This window comes from Nerophis lumbriciformis, linkage group LG05, assembly GCF_033978685.3.
Source record: "Nerophis lumbriciformis linkage group LG05, RoL_Nlum_v2.1, whole genome shotgun sequence".
Taxonomy (NCBI): Eukaryota; Metazoa; Chordata; class Actinopteri; order Syngnathiformes; family Syngnathidae; genus Nerophis; species Nerophis lumbriciformis.
The window spans coordinates 50,068,571-50,091,244 of record NC_084552.2 but is presented as its reverse complement, the minus strand read 5'-3'; the positions used below and the strand labels follow the sequence as shown (position 1 = coordinate 50,091,244).

At 41.1% G+C, this 22,674-nt stretch overlaps 1 protein-coding gene across 1 annotated transcript in view; it reads right to left on the bottom strand.

Moving 5' to 3' along the window:
- The window catches only part of snd1 (staphylococcal nuclease and tudor domain containing 1), a 272,862-nt gene that overhangs the window by 14,538 nt on the left and 235,650 nt on the right, over positions 1 to 22,674 (bottom strand). Inside the window, exon 22 of the mRNA XM_061959499.2 lies at positions 19,923 to 20,126. Coding sequence (XP_061815483.1) covers positions 19,923 to 20,126 — 204 coding nt within the window. The remainder of the gene's footprint in view (positions 1 to 19,922; positions 20,127 to 22,674) is intronic.

Here is a 22,674-nt window from a genome sequence, read left to right as displayed (position 1 = left end):
AACCGAGGGTCAGTGAGGACATGTCCAAAGGGTCTTTAGAGCAATGGCAACAGAAACTGTGTGTGTGTGTGTGTGTGTGTGTGTGTGTGTGTGTGTGTGTGCGCGCGCGCGCGCGCGTGTAGTCAATAGCAGGCAAGCAGAAAATGTCCATTAAAGCCCCCCCCCCTCAACAAAAAAAATCTAACTCCAGCTTGTAAATGAGGTATTGAGCCATTGGTGGAAAGCGGTCACGCTGTCCAACATCTATGAAGCTCGCTGCATGTGTGTGTTTGTGAGCCCCTGTGGTGGTTTTAAGGGTTGACGAGCAGAGTGGGGGTGGGGGCTGGGTTCTTGATGGGCTGTGACAGGCACTGGGGTTGAACAGGGGGAGGGCAGCGACCTGAAAAGCCTGTCAATTGGTGTTCCGGAAAGAGCTAAAAGCCATTTATAGATGACATGGTGGAGAATTTGTTGGTTGGGAAGGCCTGGGTCATGGGGGAGCAGGATTCATGGTGGTCTTAAAGTTGCCTGTAATCTGACATTGTATTAAATATTAAATATAACTCAAAAGACTGACATTTCCCCAACATTAAGGCTAGTCCATTGAGTATATGTAATACATAAATCCATGATCCAGGTTCAATAACATTGCTGCTTCTGTATAGAAATGTGTGAGAGGCAAAGAGGTTGTGCAAAACTTGTCAGAGTTTGTTTTAACTTAATAATTCCCACTTCTTGACGCCAAATTTGTAGCAGTACAGTGATATTTCGATTTACAAGTGTTTTAGGATACATGCTGTCTCGGCTAATTGTTAGGCTTTAATTTGAGAGCAGAATTCGGGTTAGGAGCCTCATTATCCCCAATTGATGTAGTGATTGTCAGAACGAATCCCGTATGATCCGAACCGAAACATCCAGTCTTATTTGTTAGAAGTAGCTTCTAGCCTGAGAGGGGCATACCTTTCCCCCCCCAAGCATAGGAAGGAAGAAAGTGAGTCTAAAGGACAGTGCTAAGAAGAGGTGGATGATATTCATTGAATTAAAAAAAAAAACCATCGTGCAGCTAGCCAACTTCTTGAAGCATTTGGAGCGTGGACTGCTAGTCTGCACCATACTGAAGCCATACTGGCTTCAGTATGGTGCAGACTAGCAGTCCACGCTGAGTTGATAACGCCAGCCAAGGATGTTAAAATAATACCTCAACGGGGGACATTTATCCATGAAAAATAGAGAAGCTGCTGATGGTGTTTGACAGAGAAGCAGCTGGAAGGAGATGCCGTAGAAGTCCATTCAAGGTTTCTCATTGTATCCCATTGGGTTGAGTTTTTTCTTGCCCTGATGTGGGATCTGAGCCGAGGATGTCGTCGTGGCTTGTGCAGCCCTTTGAGACACTTGTGATTTAGGGCTATATAAGTAAACATTGATTGATTGATTCTCCAAGGTAAATATTGTACATTATTATTACATTACTTTATAAAACTACTGTACTTGTTTGTACCATTTATTTTATTGTTTTTCAAACAATATTTATTTTCTAAAAGTTTGTTTTTATCTTAAAAAGGATGTTACATGTAAAAATTGTGCTTCTTTAAAGGAACAAGCACTGATAAAGTTGATTTTAATTTATTTCAATCGGGGACAGTAATTTGACATGAGTGTTTTGAGTGACAAACTGTCATAAAACCATAAAATCGTAAGGTAATTCTGTACTTCCCGTGAGCATGAGGTGAATTTACAGAGATCTGTAAAAACATTCAGTTGGAGTTATTCCTGAATGTGAAGTTAAAACAACAACCAGCAAAATGGATTCATTTCTCAACAGGAATGATAAATATGTCAACATTCCCATGTGGCAAAGTGACACAACCATCGACACACCTTGTGTGCAGCAAAAAGCATAATCAAGCTGTGATAAATGGAACATGCCATCCCCAGAGGCGTCCCTATATATGTGCAATGCCTTTCCTCATATCCTGTATGGATTCCACACATGTGCTTAACCCGTTCTCACTCTGTCCTCGTCCTTTCAACCGGCCATTAGCGCAATTAGGCCGTGTAGGAACTCCATGTTACGCTGGGGACTCTTAAGTGCAAGTGGTAAGGAATATGACGGCGCCAATAAGCACATAAACAAAAGGCGTACAAACCTTTTTTTTGGGGGGGGGGGGCTTCCCACTTTCCCTTCATATGCTGCAGTCAAAGCAAAGGCAAGGGGTGTGAATACAGTGAAATGAATGACATTTCCCAAGGGGCTATTTGGTAATTACAGCAGGGCTTTCATTGTTAAGAGATCTTCACACATTTGCAAACATACAGCACACACGCGCCTTTGGGATTGCTCAGATTTTTGCATAAATTGGGCATGAAATGTGTTCTGATCTTCATCTAAGTCACAACAATAGACAAACACAGTCTGCTGAAACTAATACTGCACAAAAAAAATATGTTCTCATTGTTTATTAAACACAACGTATAAACATTCACTGTGCAGGATGGAAAAAGAATGTGAACCTTTGAATTTAATAACTGGTTGACCCAAGCTTGGCAACAATAACCTCAACCAAACGTTTCCTGTAGTTGCAGATCAGACCTACACAATAGTCTGGAGGTATTTTGGACCATTCCTATTTACAAAACGGTTTCAGTTCAGCAATATGCTTTGAATGTCTGGTGTGAATTGCTCTCTTTAGGTCACGCCACAACATTTCAATTGGGTTAAGGTTAGGACTCTGACTGGGCCACTCCAGAAGGTGTATTTTCTTCTGTTTAAACCATTCTGTTCATTTACATTTACACTTTGGGTCATTGTCCTGTTGCATCACCCATCCTCTCTTGAGCTTCAGTTGGCAGACATATGGTCTTAAGTTTTCCTGCTAAATGTCTTGATACAATCGGGAATTTATTTTTATGTTGATGACAGCAATCCATTCAGGCCCTGAGACAGCAACACAACCCCAAACCATGATGCCCCTTGCACCATGTTTCACTGTTGGGAGAGGGTTTGATGTGGGTGTGCTGTGCTTTTTTCCCCTCCACGCATAGTGTTGTGTGTTTATTCCAAACAACTCAACTTTGGTTTCATTTATCCACAGAATATTTTGCCAGGAGTGGTGTGGAACATCTAGGTGCTCTTTTGCAAACTCCAAATGTGCTGCAATGTTTTTCTTTGACAGCAGTGGCTTCCTCCGTAGTGTACCTCCATGAACTCTATTCTTGTTTCATGTTTTCCTTATTGTTGACCGGTCAACAAAAATGTTAGCATGTGCCAGAGGTCCTTAGCTGACACTCTACGATTATTTTTCCCTTCATTGAGCATTCTGCGCTGTGCTCTTGAGGTCATCTTTACATAGATATCAAAGCTTTTAGAGATACTTTTGTAACCCTTTCCAGCTTCATGTAAGTCAACAATTTTGGATCGTAAGTTTTCAGAGAGCACTTTTAAGCTACGCAACTGTTAACATCAGGCAATACTTCTTGAGAACGGCAAATTCAAAACTGGTTTGTTTTTATTTGGCAGGGCAGCTTTAACCAGCATCTGCAATCTCATCACAGTAATTGGACTCCACGTTGGCTGACTCCTGGCTCCAATGGACTCTTAGAGAAGTCATTAGCCTAGGAGTTCACATACTTTTCCCACCCTGCACTATCAAAGTTTACATGTGTACAATAAAAAATGAGAACATAACATGTTTGTGCAGTATTAGTTTAAGCAGACTGTGTTTGTCTATTGTTGTGACTTAAATGAAAATCAGAACACATCCATCCATCCATTTTCTACCGCTTATTGCCTTTGGGGGCGCTGGGGCCTATCTCAGCTACAATCGGGCGGAAGGCGGGGTACACCCTGGACAAGTCGCCATCTCATCGCAGGGCCAACACAGATAGACAGACAACATTCACACTCACATTCACTCACTAGGGCCACTTTAGTGTTGCCAATCAACCTATCCCCAGGTGCATGTCTTTGGAGGTGGGAGGAAGCCGGAGTACTCGGAGGGAACCCACGCAGTCATTGGGAGAACATGCAAACTCCACACAGAAAGATCCAGAGCGCAGGATCGAATCCAGGACCTTCGTATTGTGAGGCAGACACACTAACCCCTCTTCCACCGTGCTGCCCATCAGAACACATGTGATGCCCTATTTATGTAAAAATCCAAGTAATCCCAAAGGGTTCACATCCTTTTTTTTTGCAATTGTATATACTGTATATATAAATACACACGTGTCACTGATCACTCTGAGAGCTGTGTGTGTACCTCCCTCCTGCGCCATGCACAGAGAGGAGCGGAGCTGGAGCTCCCAGCTCACACACTCAAGTCTTCCAACACGGAAGAAACGTCTTAGTTGGAGGAAAGACGTTTTTTTTCACCACCTTAAAACTTGACACAAACTGCACAGTGCGCTAGTAACTATGAGGGTCGGAGGGAATACTGAACAACGTTTGTCATTTCAATGATTGAAGTGACAAACTTGCCATCCAAACAATACCCCGCTTGTTGACAAGAAAATACAGTCATGGAAGCACATTCAATCTATTTATCAAGCAAAGGTAAAACAAACCAATGAAAGATTCAAAAGAGCTGCCATCAGAGCCAATAAACTGCCGCTGCTAGCCTGCTAAGCTAACAAAAACAGCTCAAGCTAAAATGCCTATTAGACTCAGACTGAGCGTGGACTCGCTGGACCTTCACACGTCACTAGGCAACAGGCACTGCCTTTTAATTGCACACACTGCTCTCATATACCTTTGTATATATACTTTATATGAAACTTATCTCGACTGCATTATGCCAGATATTTGAATGGGTTTTTTTTGGTTTGTTTTTTAAGTAACGCATTAGTCTCCCTAGAATTTAATTACATTTATTAAAGAGTATTTTCGTTAGTAATTTACATTACTTTTGGTAAATTAACAAGTAACTCCCTGCTTGACACTCAGCATCAAGGGTTGGAATTGGGGGTGAAATTACCAAAAATGATTCCCAGCGCGGCCACAGCTGCTGCTCACTGCTCCCCTCACCTCCCAGGGGATGATCAAGGGTGATGGGTCAAATGCAGAGAATAATTTCACCACACCTAGTTTGTGTGTGACAATCATTGGTACTCTTTTTTTAATTAATTACCGGTACTTTAAGTAATTTTCAGAACACAGCCTGTCACAAAGCATCTCAAAACACCTCTTAAGTTGGGATCCTATTATGCAAAACCTATTTTTCTTGATACCTGTTTTTGTGTATTTGGAAACCCTATAAAATATATTGAATGTGCCTCCATGGTTGTATGTTCTTGTCAACAAACAGGGTATGGTTTGGATGGCAAGTTTGTCACTTCATTTATTGATTTGTTGTTCAATACTCCTTCCAACCCCTGTAGTTACTAGCGCGCAGTGCAGTTTGTGTCAAGTTTAAAGTGGTGAAAATGTTTTGTCTTTTACTGACAAGTTCCTCCAACGAGGACCTTGTTTCTTATGTTTGAGTGTGTGAGTTAGGAGCCCTGCTCCCCTCTGTGCATGGCGCAGGAGAGAGGGACACACACAGCTTTCAGCGCGCGCAGAGTGATAAGTGACACTTCCACGTCAACCACTTGTCCATTTGGCTATGGTTATGGTTATTGTTTAAGTTTATTTTGAACATGTTATTACAGATGGGCGGATATTTTACCCTAGTTTGATCAAATTTGGATGGATTTGTTTCAGGAGCAAAATGCTAATTAAAAGGTTAGAATCAGTATTTGGACATGTGCTACTTTTTAAAACTTTTATATTTAATACTCGCACGACCTATTTTTAGTCACAAATGCGACTAAAATGCTCACACTGTATAGCCCTGATTAACGATTCCCATAGCCCAAAAAAAGTCTGCAGGGTCTAAAGCATTTTCTATGTACCGGTACTCTGGAATGCCCTACCGACAACAGTTAGAGATGCCACCTTGATAGAAGCATATAAGTCCTACTGTAAACTCATCTATATACGCTAGTTTAAATATATTCTGTTTTAGATCAGTTGACCAGCCACTTCGCTCTCTTGCCCCTTTCACCAACAAGGTGAGGTTACCAGATGGCCACGGAAAATTATTGGAGAGATACCAGTCTGGAGGAGCTGTTCTAAGTCATTGCCTAGTTTGGACCACTTCTCTATTACCTGGATGCGGACCTACTACAACTCTCTGCTTGCCCCTAATGTACTGGACTCTCACATTATCATGAATGATGTAATTGTGGTTTGTGCAGCCCTTTGAGGTACATGTGATTAAGGGCTATAATAAAGGAATTTTGATTAAATGATATATACATATATGTCATTTATACTCATATATAAACACACATCTACACACATACATATTGTATTTATACATATATATACGTATAAATATATATACACATACAGTATATATATTGGGATGGACTTCAGCAGATTTTCATCCTATGCGCTGATTTTACAGGTAATATACACATTATTGCTAATCTAATATAATACTATGTGCCAGTCATTTCTGGTTGTTTTTTCTGGCTCGGACAAAAATGCGCATAAGAGGTGGTGAATGTGTTTTTAATTGTGAAGACATTTTTATATTTGAAACTCCACTAGCTTACAAGGACATTTTTTTTTTTAACATTGCCATGGTGGAAATGCGCACTTTTAAAAAGATATCCATTGTCATTCATTCCTGCTTTAGAGTTGTATTTTCCGTCAGTTTGAAAGTTATTGACCGCGGGGTAGAGTTTTTTGTTTGAATAAAGTGACTGTGGATCGACCATCTCCTCGTCAACCTTTCAACATTTGGGCAAAAAGTACAATATTTTACATCCACAGAAAAACACCACAAGCCAGGAAATTAATAACTTCAGTCGGGATAACGATAGACAAGTCTTTTGGAGAATCCGGAAGATAGCAAGTCTGCCAAAGTGCTGACATACAGCATACTTATACAATGTCACAGACACATTTTCTTTGTAAAAAAATAAGTCAGCTCTCAAGCACAAATGCCTCCACAAATCCTGCTACTCCTGCGCATCACGTGGATGCGTATAATCAGAAATACGCGCACACGCACACACACACTCTGAACTGAGTCAGGTCAACCGAATGGTTTAGATTTTTTCATAAACTGTTCCACGGTTCCATCCGTAATACATACATACTAGAGATGCGCGGTTTGCGGGCACAACCGCGGAGTCCGCGGATTATCCGCGGATCGGGCGGATGAAATAAAAAAAAAAATTAGATTTATATTTTATATCCGCGGGTCGGGTCGGGTCGGGTGGTTAATTGAAATAGAAAAAAATTAGATTTTAAATAGATTCAGGCGGGTGGCAGTTAAACCAATTCGGAAATATATATACATAGTTAAATGTTGTTACCCACATACGAAAAACGAGCAGGCACCTGCAGCATATGCCACAACAGAAGAAAAAAAAAAAAAAGAGATGGACACTTTTACGGAGCGGAGAAGGGACGCCTCGCCGGGGTCCGGGACCGAGGCCCCTTCCCCCGGAGGGCCCCACTGGGAGCCGTAGCTGAGGCGATCCGCGAGAAGGGCCCGACGCACGTCCAGAGTCACCACCGCGCCCACCGCACCCACCGCACCGACACCCCGCCTCGTCCGCCTTCGCCGCGGCCGGCGTCACGCGCAGCAGGTAAGCAGCTTACCTGCCCGCCACCCCCGTGGCCGGGGGCTCGTAACAGGGGTCACTCCGCGCGCTCCGCCCGCGCAGCTTACCTGCCCGCCACCCCTGTTGCCGGGGGCGCGTAACAGGGGTCACTCCGCGCGCAGTGCGCTCACGAAAGGGGTGGGGCTCACCCTGGTTGATATAGACAGCAGCTAGGACGGTGGCCATGGAAGTTGGAACCCGCTAAGGAGTGTGTAACAACCCACCTGCCGAATCAACTAGCCCTGAAAATGGATGGCGCTGGAGCGTCGGGCCCATATACCCGGCCGTCGCCGGCAGCGAGACGCGCTTGGAGGTGCGCTCAGCGCGGCTCCCATATGATTGCGCACTGGTGTGCGTCTGGGTCGTGACAGCGTGGCACGCGAATGTCTGTGCTGCATTGGATCAGTCTCCTTTCTTTAACAGGCAAAAGCTTTATAACCTCACTAATGCCTTGCATCGTCTATATTACCGTATTTTCCGCACTATAAGGCGCACCGGATTATTAGCCGCACCTTCAATGAATTACATATTTCATAACTTTGTCCACCAATAAGCCGCCCCGGATTATAAGCCGCGCCTACGCTGCGCTAAAGGGAATGTCAAAAAAACAGTCAGATAGTTCAGTCAAACTTTAATAATATATTGAAAACCAGCGTTCTAACAACTCTGTCCCAAAATGTACGCAAATGTGCAATCACAAACATAGTAAAATTCAAAATGGTGTAGAGCAATAGCAACATAATGTTGCTCGAACGTTAATGTCACAACACACAAAATAAACATAGCGCTCACCTTCTGAAGTTATTCTTCATTCGTAAATCCTTCGAATTCTTCGTCTTCGGTGTCCGAATTGAAAAGTTGCGCAAGCGTGGTATCCAAAATGGCCGGTTCCGTCTCGTCGAAGTCATCGGAGTCAGTGTCGCTGTTGTTCTGTGAATCCTGCCTTCCGGAAAGCTCGGACCACAGTTGTGACCGAAATATCTGCCCAGGCATTTACGATCCACTGGCAAATGTTGGCGTATGTCGTCCGGCGCTGTCTGCCCGTTTTAGTGAAGGTGTGTTCGCCTTCGGAGCTGTGTGAAAAAAGCCACCCGGCCTCTTCGCGTAAACTTCCCTTAACCACTCGCTCATCTTTTCTTCATCCATCCATCCCTTCGAGTTAGCTTTTATGATGACGCCGGCTGGAAAGGTCTCTTTTGGCAAGGTCTTCCTTTTGAATATCACCATGGGTGGAAGTTAGCATGGCAAGCTAGAACCACAGTGAAGGATGACTTCTCATTCCCTGTGGTGCGAATATTCACCGTACGTGCTCCCGTTCCACAGTGCGGTTCACAGGAATATCAGTTGCTGTGAAATACGGTAGTAATCCGTGTGCGGATGGAGAGATTGCGTCTTTTTATGAACCGGATCCTTGTCGCTTTGTAGGAGCCATTTTGTGGTCTTTACAGATGTAAACAGGAAATGAAACGTACGGTGATATCCGCGCGTTTTTTCTTCTTCTTCCGGGGGCGGGTAGAAGAAGAAGCGCTTCCTGTTCTATGGGGGCGGGTGCTTTCCTTGGCGGTTGCTTGCGTAGAAGAAGAAGCGCTTCCTGTTCTACCGGGAAAAAAGATGGCGGCTGTTTACCGAAGTTGCGAGATCGAAACTTTATGAAAATGAATCGTAATAAAGCGCACCGGGTTATAAGGCGCACTGTCAGCTTTTGAGAACATTTGTGGTTTTTAGGTGCGCCTTATAGTGCGGAAAATACGGTAGATATATAACAACGGGCGGGTGCGGGCGGATGCGGTTCTGATCAAATGTTAGATGGTGGTTGACGACTTTCTGATGCGGTTGCGGATGAAATAACTGCCTATCCGCGCATCTCTAATACATACATACCCTACATGGATAGTTTTGTTTGACTTAAATTATGTGTATCAATAACTCAGCTGCTTCAGTATCTGTGATGAAAACATTTTACTTGTTTCTAATATACTAACACACATAAAACACATTTCCGTGGTGATCACAAAAATGAAGCAGCTGAAATTACAGAAGAGAAATATTTAAGTAACAACCATCATTTCTGGTCAAGATTGAATACGTGTCAAACTTTGTGTGAAGTGGTACGACTAAGGTACGATTGGCTTATTGATCTTGTGACAGATTGACTGACAGTTTGTAATTGATTTGCAATTAGCTAAGACATAATCATTAGCCTGTTGCACTAACTAGTGCTAGTATGAATGAGCATGTTTAAACATGGAATTTGTAATTTTCTTAGCATAAAGCAGGGGTCTCCAACAGTTACAAATAGTCAAAGAATATTTGTTTAACACTTTTAACTGTTTAATTTAGACCTGATGCTTTCATTTAATGACAAATAAAAGTGTGTGTTTATCTGTATGAAGGAGTGTGTCCATTTTGTGTTAAGCTGTTCAAAAAAGCATAATGTTTAATAAACAAGTTAGTTTGCATAAATCAAACTATTTTTTCAGTCCCAAGTAGCTAGTATTAAAAACTTGACAATGATCCGTTTAAGATACACTTATTAAAGATAAAACACGTCTACCTGCAATTAGACTTAGACTTAGACTAGATTAATCACAATTAATTAAAGGTAACTGCAGAAAAAATACATCCATCCATCCATCCATTTTCTACCGCTTATTCCCTTTGGGGTCGCGGGGGGCGCTGGAGCCTATCTCAGCTACAATCGGGCGGAAGGCGGGGTACACCCTGGACAAGTCGCCACCTCATCGCAGGGCCAAAACAGATAGACAGACAACATTCACACTCACATCCACACACTAGGGCCAATTTAGTGTTGCCAATCAACTTATCCCCAGGTGCATGTCTTTGGAAGTGGGAGGAAGCCGGAGTACCCGGAGGGAACCCACGCAGTCACGGGGAGGACATGCAAACTCCACACAGAAAGATCCCGAGCCCGGGATTGAACCCAAATACAATTAATCGCAATTAAATAATTGAATCATTTGACAACCTATCAAAATACCACAAAATGTAGAAAATGACCTGTTTGTAAATAAAGTACACTTTTTATGTTGCCATCCAAATTACTGGTAAACACAAACAGCTCACTTCTTCTTTGCTATAATAGTGATCAAAGTTGGAGACCCCTGGCATAAAAGGCAGCAGATTGTGCAACCAATCAAGCAGAAATTCAACACCAGCAATTTCTTCGCTTGCTCTGAGGAAATCAAGCCGCTGACGCAAGTTGCAAATAGTTGCAGATAACAGCATTTTAAATAATCGCAGCTCATTATGAGGGCTAGATCCTGGGTCCGATCCTTTGCCGCTTTAATTCCTGCTGATTACTATTCATCATGACATTGTACCCAGAGAGAGAGAGAGAGAGAGAGAGCGTGCCAGAGAGAGAGAACTCAGAAGCCAAACAGAAAGTGCAGGGGTGAGTAAACAAGGAAGTGGCTGCAGAGATTGGTGGTGACAGGGGAGGAAGGAAACGTTAGGACGTGGTGTTCTTGGGATAGCCGAGGGATGAGGGGGGCATAAGGATGGATGAAGCGAGATAAAGTAAGTCGGTGAGTGTCAGTGTGTGCCAGTCGGGCAACTTGCCATCGTAGCAGTGTAGCGCTAACGGTGCCAAGACAATTTAAGGATAGCTTAGTACATCCACTCTGCCACAAGTTGAGGATTCATTGGGAAAGTCTCAGGTCAACAAAGAGAGAAGGATTAGAGCTCAAGTTGCCAAGTTTAAATTCTAATTCACCTTATCTAGTTTGTGTTTCCATGAGGGACGCACCGATTTTTGTTCAAGCTGATACCTATTAATTATCTATAATTTTTTAAATGTAACAAATTCTCATAGGTGAATTTTGACAAACTGTACCTAAATATTTGTCCGAATCAAACAAAACATTGCAGAGCAGATCTTTACCGCAGCTGTTTCCCAGTGTTTACAAGCTGAAGATCGGACGCACATGAACGATTCCTTCAAAAGGGATGCACACTCAGGGAGACACAATTTAATTGATATAATCCTTGTTACACACGTGCAGGAATTGCATGAATTCCAGGAGGTTGCGTGTCTTATCAAAACACGAGCTCCAATTTGAGAGAACGCTGCGACTGTGTCGTCTAGCCACTGTGCAAAGGCGTTTCAAAGATACGAATACTCACCAACTTGGTGGGAACAAAAAAAAGTTTCTTCCAAATAACATTATCACCGGAGGACTAGAAGAAAAGTAATGGCTAAGTATGCTACAGACATACACATCGAGCAGGACGACACAAGAAACTAACAGCTATAGCTTCAATGTAAAGTAGAGGTCATCAATCCAGATGTCGAAACTATCCATACCTAGTTTAGTATCAGTACTGTATATACATGATACTAAAGTCATTAAATCATAATTTTTCCTTGTCCTGTTATTATTACTACAAGATTAATACTTTAGTTACTTGCTATGCAACATTTCTAGTTCTATAATCTATTGTCAACGTATCCGATCGGCATTGGAGGCCATAACTGTTGATCATCCCAAATTTTAAAAACAATTTTGGTTATCAAAGCTATTTTTTAATGTTTAATGTCGGATTTATATATGGTGGTGTTTTTAATTACTTTTTATTGTGTTGTGCAACATTTTACCTTGTCCTGTTCTTATTATTACAAGATTATTACTTTATATACTTGCTCAAAGTATCAGATAGGGGCTCAAAATCGAATTGGGATTAGAGGTCCAAATTGTTGATCGGGACATTCCACGTTTTTTTTAATTTTATTTTGTTTATCGGAGCAATTTTTTAAGGTTTAATGTCCAATTTAGACATGCTTGTGTTTTTAATTATTTTTATTGTATTATGCTGTTCTGTCAACATCCTTGCTTTTAACGTTGCATATTTACACAACATCCAATGTATTACTGTGTTCATCAATGGGCATTGTCCCTTTAAATAAACAATTGAATCCGTGATGTCATAATTATCGGCCTGATAATTATCGTACATCCCTAGTATCCACTAGTTTTTGCATCAATAGTTTATTCCAGTCACGCTCGTTTCACATGTTTTCCGCATCTGAGATAAATCAATGCCCATTTTGACACACTTAAAATGTAATCTACAGGAAAGAAAGTCGGCTTTCCAAATAAAAATAAGCAGCTGAATATAGTGTAAGACCACCAAATGAGATCACTTCGCTACAGGAGCAACAGATCGATTCTGATTGGGTTTCAGGCGTGTAAAGTGAATAGAGTAGGATAGGCTAAGTTAGCAAATTAATAAAGGGGCTGGACATGTTGACATATTTATATACAGTACATACTACTGTAATACAATATCACAGAGCAGGAGCTTATTTGGTTAAAGATGTGCATGTAAATGTGAAGCGGTTTTAGCTCTGAGCCTCAGGCTATACTTCTTTTCTGCTTTTCCTTAATATTTAAACAAGACAGTTCATGTTTATTTGATAAGAGAACTATTGGATTATAATTCCTTCTTTGAAAGACAATTTAATTGAACAGAAGGCAAAAAAGCATTCTCTCAAAATGTAATATAAAAGATTAGCATCTGTGGGTAACCTGTTATATAAATCCGCCGCTTGCATGTTGGGACCAGCATTGATGCGCCACAAAGGGTATTACACCTTCCTCTTCATGAAGCAGCAGCCTTGAAATACTGTAACCACTGCATTAAATAGTAAACAGCGTCCATCTGCTTGGAGTGTCGTGCAGCAGGTGCAGTACAAGTACACATGCTGTGCCAGATGCAGAGGGATTTATCTTTACATTAGGATGCCACATCTGTTATATACACTCTAATCACACGTATAGGACATTAGCGCAATGCAAGTTGTTACGATAATGTTCGGTTGTGTAGGACAAAACGCTATTTATACTTTAATCCGAGGCTTTATGGCACATGGACACCTCTGGGATAAAGGCTACCACGTCATCCTTTTACTTTGCAAACATTCACATCAGAGGAGCTCCGTCAGATAAGTCTGTTTATGCTTTTGTTGGATGGTAGTTGTCCATATGGCGAATCCAAACGGGATGCCAGCGTTAACCTTCATCGCACCCACGACTGACTGGCTGGTGCGCGCGCTGCGACGGCAAAACGGCAGCCCATCTGCTACGTGATGTTTAGCGTGGGACATTACTATGTCCTGACATCGGCGGGGAAACGGCTAACGATCGAAGATGAGACAAATGACAAATGTCACTTTAGCAATGAGACGGAAGAATGAGAATACAAAGTCTACATGCTTTAATAATTTTTTTTAACTTCTTTTTGCAGATTTTGTCACATTATGAACGTATTTTATTGAGATTTTAGGCAAAATAACTACACAAAGGTGGCACACAAGTGTTGGGAACATGATACAGTAGTTCCTCCGGAATGTCTCAGTGAACCCCGCAAAATCTGACCAAACCATCCGGTCTTTCTCGCTAGCATTAACTTATCATTACAGATTAAAGTTAAAGTTAAAGTACCAATGATTGTCACACACACACTAGGTGAGGTGAGATTATCCTCTGCATTTGACCCATCACCCTCACCCCCTGGGAGGTGAGAGGAGCAGTGAGCAGCAGCGGTGGCCGCGCCCGGGAATCATTTTTGGTGACTTAACCCCCAATTCTAACCCTTGATGCTGAGTGCCAAGCAGGGAGGTAATGGGTCCCATTTGTATAGTCTTTGGTATGACTCGGCCGGGGTTTGAACTCACGACCTACCGATCTCAGGGTGGACACTCCAACCACTAGGCCACTGAGCAAGTCGTGATGGAAATAACTTTATTTTTCTAGCAGGGGAAGGAAGAAAGTGAGCGTGAAGGACTCTGCTGATAAGAGGAAGTGGATGATATTCATTAAATTAAAGAAAGAAATCATCAAAAATATGACAGAGTGTGTAGCTAGCTAACTTGGTGAAGCAGTTGAAGCGTAGCACTGCTAGCCTGCACCATACACCAGCCATGGGCGTTAAAATAATATCTTAACGGTTGATGTTTTCCCATGAAAATATGGAGAAGCTGCTAATATGGTGTGTGATCGAGAAGCAGCTGTAGAGAGATAGAGTAGAAATCCACTCTCTAAGGTCAATGCTAGGGATGGGAATGTTCAGAACCGGTTCCCTTGGAATCGCTTGCCATTTTGTTTATGGGTTCTCTTAACGGTTCTTCCGGTTGGGGATTTACGCAACGTGCGTAATGACATAAGATCACAAAATGGCGCTCTGAAATTTGCCGACATTTTGCAAGAAAAGAATGCAACAGCACTACTTCTAATAAATCCAAGATTGCCATTTCATCAAGAGGAGGACATACAAGCAATATACTGATACATTTTAACATGAAGCATGCGATCACTATAAATGAATGTCGCATTTTTGAACCTCGCCAATGTCATCCCAGGCCGCAGTCATCTGACGTAAATACAACAGGTGCTAACTGATACCGCCTATAATGTTAGCGCTATTGCCTGTTAAATTGAAATTAATGCATTCTCATTCAGATAAGCATGAGGAGACATATTCTGACTGGTGTGGAGGCTGGCAGTAATAGCTCTAGTTCACATCTGTCGCGAGCTTTCACCGCGGGCAGGGAAGAGTACCACTTGGCCAGTAACGACGAATGTCACCATGCAGTGACTACATTTTCCACATAGATGCTTCTTCGGTAGGTGAATGTTCAATTTTAGTCAGAGAAAATTTGCATGTTTTCCACCAACCACATTTTCACTCAGTGATTATATTATACTGGTGAAACTCGTAAAATTAGAATATCGTGTCAAAGGCCATTCATGTCAGCAATTCATTTTCAAATATGAAACTATATAGTATAAAGTCATAATATTTGATCTGCCGTTTCTTTTCTGCTCTGCAGCCCTCTCGTTCGTGGAGGGGGGCACAGATTCGATGACCACAGATGACGCGCTAGCTGCCCAAAGTTGGGATCCAGGGTGGACCACTCATCTGTGCATCAGTTGGGGACGTCTATGCGCTGCTGACCTGTCTCCTGCTGGCCCCACTATGGACTGGACTCTCACTATTATGTTAGATCCACTATGGACTAGACTCTCACAATATTATGCTAGATCCACTCGACGTCCATTGCACCGGTCACCCAGGGGGGTCCCCACATCTGCGGTCCCCTCCAAGGTTTCTCATTGTCATCCCACTGGGTTGAGTTTTTTCTTGCCCTGATGTGGGATCTAAGCCGAGGATGTCGTTGTGGCTTGTGCAGCCCTTTGAGACACTAGTGATTTAGGGCTATATAAGTAAACATTGATTGATTGATTGATTGATTGATTGAACATGCAAGCCTTTATCATCAATGTTGATGATTATGATATACAGTTTTTGAAAACCCCACATTTTCCGAGATTTTCAATTCAAGGTGTTCATAAGATGTAAGCCATAATCATCAACATTACATCAAAAAAAGGCTTGAAATATCTCATGTTGCATGTAGTGGGCCTATGGTATTGTTTCACCTTGTAAATCTAAACAAACCTTTGAATGGTGAATTTTCTCGGCAGATGACAAATATTCCTAAAAGTTAAAATAAAATGTTACATTCTTGTATATTTCCACGTATGTTTTATTTTGTATGATTTTACAGAAATGTTTTATTTATTTTCAAGAGTTTTTCTATGCTATACGCCTCTTAAAACCTCACTGTCGGCTTTGTAAGATCACGTTAGCTCTAAACTAAAATAAATTGAGGCTAATGCACCTTTTTTTTTCTCCTCAAATATGAATCGATACGATAACCGATAAAGAAGCGAATCGTTAAGCAGAATCGAAAGTGGAATCGGAACCGGAAAAATCTTATCAATTCCCATACCTAGTCAATGCTGTACATCATTACTACATTACTTCATAAAACTACTGTACTTGTTTGTACTACTTTCTATTGGTATTGTTTTTCATACAATATTTATTTTTAAAAGACATGTTACACGATAAAATTGTGATGTTTTGGGGGAAATAGAATGGAATAGGCTTTTATTGTCAATGCAGAGTAAGAGCAACATAATTGTGGAATACTGATGGCGAAAACTGCCATGCGAGGCGCTAACCTTGACCCATCAGGAACAGTTAGGAGTTCGGTGTATTGCTCAAGGACACCTCGACATGAGCTCTCTAGGCCGGTTACAAGGCGGCCACTCTACCCACTGAGCCATGCCGCCCCCAAAAGGGGATAAGCATTGATTAAATTGATTTCGAAATATTGGCCAAGGCTGTTTCGCAATACAAGTGAACTCGCGAATGAACCCGTATCCTGAAGTACTACTGTATATACTACTGTAAAACAAAAAGTGTAGTGTTGAAAAATATTCAGCCCCCTCTTTTCCGCCCAATTAATTGCCTTCAGAAGTTGCCTGAGGATTACTGAATGATTGAATGTTGACCCATTATCAAATAAGAGTCCACCTGTGTGTTTGCCACATCAAATCTCAGTATAAATACACCTGTTTCGACAGCTTCAGAGATTTGTTAAGAGAATTTTGGGAAGAATGAAGTCCAAGGAAAACAGTATGATTTCTGCTGATATCATATCAGATTAATATTGGTATCATCCAATGTGCAAGACTCCAATATCGGTATTGTTTTGGGAGTGAAAAATGGAATCGGATACTGGACAACCGATTATTGTGCGTGGTTATGGTAAGCTAGTAAAACTAGTTACAAGGAAACAAGGACAGAAGTCCTACAGATTCTGCATTAAGGTGAGTTTATTTTGGTGTGACAATACTGCAGTAACTGGTGTGATACGCATAAACTGTACACGTTTCCCCCCCGTTCCTTTTCCCCCACATCACCTTATTAAGTCACTGTCTGAGCTTAAGCTGTTTGGTAAATAGGCAATAATTTTTGTCTTAGGTGTGCAAAGCTGGTAGAGAAATTCCAGCTTTGACAGACAGCTGTCATTGAACATTAAACTTGTGCCATTTTTCTTTGACTTCACAATGTGTCCTTTTATGTAGTTCTTCAAATAGAAAATATTCATGTTTGTGGTTATCGTGACAAAATAGACAAAGGTTAAAGAGATATGAATACCTTTTATGCTGCAGTATATTATATATTTTATCTTCTATGAGTCAGCATGAATGTCTTAACATTATTCCAGGATGAAATGCATACATACAGTCACCTAAATCTTACAGTGTGTGCTGCTGAAGCTTCCAGAATGTATTTTAACTAGACAAGGCTAAGCCCTATTAACTTTTCCTCAGTGACTCTGATTGACAGCAGCTGCATAAAAATGATTTGTTTGACACAATTGACCAATGCTCATAATTCAAAATAGTCACTGAGGATGGACTCTCGGTACCAATGTAACAACCATATATCAGAGCGTATTTAAAGGTTTCAAGTGGCCTGATTTTTTTTTTTTGCAGCGTATGAAATTTGGAGGATTTTTTCTAGCGGGGGAAGCGGCACGGAATTACAAGCGAGCGGCGCCGCGCAGCTTACTATAACACACACTTGTAAGCACGTCGGCAACACTGCAGCTTGTTAGGCTTTCTCCAGATGAAAAAAATCCCGGGGAGCGAAGGGGCGGGTGGTGTTGTTGGTGGAGGGGCACCCGACGCTGAGCTGGAATACTAAAGAGAAACCATTACATCCAACAAAAGTCCATAAGCCTATTAGTCCTGTTGCTGGGAGGTTTGTCATCGGCGTCTTTTGTCTATAAAGTCCATTACCTCCAGACTACATAATGATCCGCCGGCTACTCTTAAAAGGTCAGAGGTCGGAACAATGATGCAGAGGGATTTATTGACAGACAGTGAGGCACAAAGTGCTTTTATCTGCGCACTTGGGAGTGTGACTGATTGTGGCAAAAAGACAGCATATGACTTAAAAGGAACGTACATTTTAAAATGTTTATGAGCAATTAGACGATGGTGCTCATATTTCTCCTTTACATTTCTAAATAAGTGGCAAAGTGAGTGATATTGGAGGGCATTTGCTGGCTGTAATTGCACGCGGCGAGCAAGTCCTACATTTTTCTTTATCTTAACAATATATGGTAGCTGTGTCTGCAGGGTAGAAATTAACATAATCGGGAGGGGAGTGAAAGAGGGCTGTGCTGCTTGAGAATATGGCTGTCAATTGAGGGCCGGGTGTAAGGTATGGTTTAACAATATGATGTTTTAGGCTATGTCTACACTAAGCCGGATAACCCCTTTAACGAATAATTATTTAGCCTAAGCCCCGTTTCAGCCACACTAAACTATCGTTTAGGTGTCCCTCCTCGGACAATTTTTTACACGGGTAAGTGCACCGTGTAATTTCTTAAATCTCCAACTCTTAGCTTTGTATGGACTCATTGATTGTTTCCAAACTGAGTTCGGAGAGGAAGTGACGGCAGAAATACCGTGCCCCACACAGGAAGTGATGTCAGAAAGAACGCGCCACAGCCAGCTTCATAATAAAGCGGTTTCGTAACTCGGAGCTAACCACTGGAAATATGAAGGAGAGTCATCCAGACATGCTCGTGTTTCTCCTTCCGTCTGTACAGACGCTTGTGGAAATCACACATGAATACCTTAAGAGAAAGCGATTGCAGCTATTTCGGATACAACACTTCTCAGACGGCAAGAGAACTTTCGAATGTCCAGGTCAGCTGTGACTATACTTAGTGAAAAACTTTGTCCATTTGTCGAAGGAGAGTAAACGAGAATGCGAGCTCCCGTGGATGTGATAAAAAAAAGGTAGCGCGTGCTTTGTATTACCTTGCTGTCAAGGGAAAACTACAGAAAACAGCGAATGCATTTGGACTGGCAAAGCAGACTATCAGTTATTGTCCGCCATGTATGTCGCGGACTCAACGTCTAGGTCCAGAGTATATAAAGTCACCAAAAACGAATGGACAATGAAGGTGAAGGCAAAAGAGTGAGGAGTGTCCTGACCACATATCCAGATCCCTAGTTTGATTGATGTAAAATGTTCTTTATCACATTGTTTACGTGTCTAATAAAGATTTGATTAATTTATGATGTCTCAGGTTTGATTCACTACAATAGGGCCCCACAGCCCACTGAATTCCAGTTAATTGAAATACCACAACACTGGATAATAAGTAAAATTTAAGAACTGGCACACTAAGCAACACTGGAGGTGACTATGACGTGCGCATTTTCCGCGCATGCATATTAGGTCGCGTTGCACACGCGGACGGAGGGGGGAGGGGGTCTTAAATGGTGACATTGTGTGTGTGTATGTTGACACGGATAAGGTTAGGTGGGATTTACCCTGGATAACCTTAGTGTAAACGGGGCCTTAGGGGTGCCAGCTTTCAAGAGCATACTGACCATCTTCTGCAGGTGCTTCTCCTTGCGCACGTCCACCATGACCAGGCCCTCTTTGACCAGGCTGAGGCCCACGTCGTCCTTGGTGTCGCCAAACTGTATTGTGACGTGCGGGCAGGTGGCACCCGAGTATTCCACATTGAGCTGGCACTGGGTGTTGTGGATGTCGCGCACTACGCAGTCCACCACGTCAGCACGGGCGTCCTCCTGCACGGAAAAAGAATGTTGCCATCACTCATGCAAATGTTGTAATAGATCATCATTGTTAACAAGGGTATTTGCACATTTTTCAAGATCAAATTTAAAGACCTTTATGAACATCCAAACAAAAAAAAATTAACATATGACAAACTGTTTTATGTAATAGCTTTAATTTACTATAAAGGCACATATTTTGGGCCCTGTTGTCCCATTTGCGCTTATGTATTTTTTTACGCGGTTGCACATTTCTCTTAATTGCCACTCTGGACACGCGCACCCTGCGTAAGGCCCTGGTGCTTCAGTCGTAAATGAGACTTTGACATGACACCCTTTTTTTGGTTGTGTGAAAATCATGGAGCATAGAGTTTTACAAACACTTGTAAATATTAAGTTAAAGTTAAAGTAGCAATGATTGTCACACACACACTAGGTGTGGTGAAATTTGTCCTCTGCATTTGACCCAACCCCTTGTTCACCCCCTGGGAGGTGAGGGGAGCAGTGGGCAGCAGCGGTGCCGCGCCCGGGAATCATTTATGGTGATTTAACCCCCAATTCCAACCCTTGATGCTGAGTGCCAAGCAGGGAGGTAATGGGTCCCATTTGTATAGTATTTGGTATGACTTTGAACTCACAACCTACCGATCTCAGGGCAGACACTCTAACCACTAGGCCACTGAGTAGGTGTTTTTGCAATCAATGAAAAATACACATTAAGTTTGAAAAAACTAACAATCTAGGTTGTTCAATCCAATCCACTTTATTTATATAGCACATTTAAACAACAAGAATGTTTCCAAAGTGCTGCACAGCCATGTTAAAAACAATATTATGCTCCACCAACAACTGAATAAAAACAAAAAATAAATAAATACAAAACCAATATAAAAACAATATAAAAATAAATATGATTAAAAACAATTTTAAAGGGTAAAACCAATTAAAACAGTAAATAGAAATCAAAAGTTATAAAAAAAAAAACCCCACAGAGGATAGAAGACCACACAACTCACGTAGTGTTAGAAACCAAAGAATAAAATATATAAAATATGTTCTTGTCATGTGTACGTGTGTCGTCATAGTGTGTGTATGGATGGTACAACACAGTCTTCTTCCGGCTAATTGTAACTCCATAGTTTGTTTTTTTTCACCTCCTTGATGGTCTTTGTGATGTTAAGAGCTCTGTTTAGTATAAATGTTGGTGAAACTGTGACGAGTCACAGGGGCTTGAAGGTTAGTGGTCTAAAATTTTGCAAGGGAGATTAAAATTGTTTTTAATATAATTGCATTGTATTATTTGCAGATGATACAACTGTGTTTTGTTCAGGAGACAACACATAAAAGCTAATACAAATAATAACAGAAGAAATTAACAAATTAAAAAGATGGTTTGACAAAAACAGACTATCTTTGAATCTCAGTAAAACTAAAGTAATGCTATTTGGTAACAGTAGAAGAGAAAGTCAAACACAATTACAAACAGACGGAGTAGACATTGAAAAGGTAAAAGAAAACAAATTTTTGGGTATAATAATAGATGACAAAATGAAATGGAAACATCATGTAAAAAATATAAAATATAAAGTAGCAAGAAACACGTCAATAATGAATAAAGCAAAACATGTTCTGGACCAAAAATCACTTCATATTCTTTACTGCTTGCTAGTGTTACCATATCTGAGTTATTGTGTAGAAATATGGGGAAACAACTACAAATGTGCGCTTCATTCACTAACCGTGTTACAAAAAAGATCAATTAGAATAATACATAATGTTGGATATAGAGAACATACAAACCCTTTATTTATTGAATCACATATTGAAATTCAACAATTTGGTGTATTTGCAAACAGCTAAACTGATGTACAAAACAAACTATAACCTGCAAGAATTACAGAATGTACAACAATTCTTCTCAACAAAATAATTTAAATATAACTTTAGTGGAAAATCTAATTTAAAACATTTGTATGCTCGTACAACACTTAAAATATTCAGCATATCTGTATGTGGAATTAAATTATGGAACTGATTAACCAAAGAAATCAAACAAAGCACCAATATGCTTCAGTTTAAGAGACTGTTCAAACTACGAGTGTTCACAAAGTACACAGAAGAACAATTATGATGAATATCTTGAACCCTTTTTTTTAGATAAATATTATTTATGTATTTAATATTTGTTTACTTACTATGGTACATTATTTATTTATTCATTGTTCTGTTACAGAGAACAAGGGAATGGGATAAAATTGCTATGGTATGAAAAGGGGTAGGACTAAATAAGCTCAGCTTCTTCCTACTCCTTTTCAGACGTGCTGTAATAAAACAACTGGAAATATGTGATGCATTACATTGCATGCATGTTGGAAATAAACTGAACTAAACTGAATTGTGGGGGGTTTTGCAACGTAGTTCGATAGGATATAAACAAAGTATACACACTTTTTTTAAGAACTCTTTCGACCCCATTGACTCCCATTATAACTGCTATTTTAACAAACCGTCATTGGCATTTTATTCTATAATTTCCATGAAAATGAGATGAACCTCAATC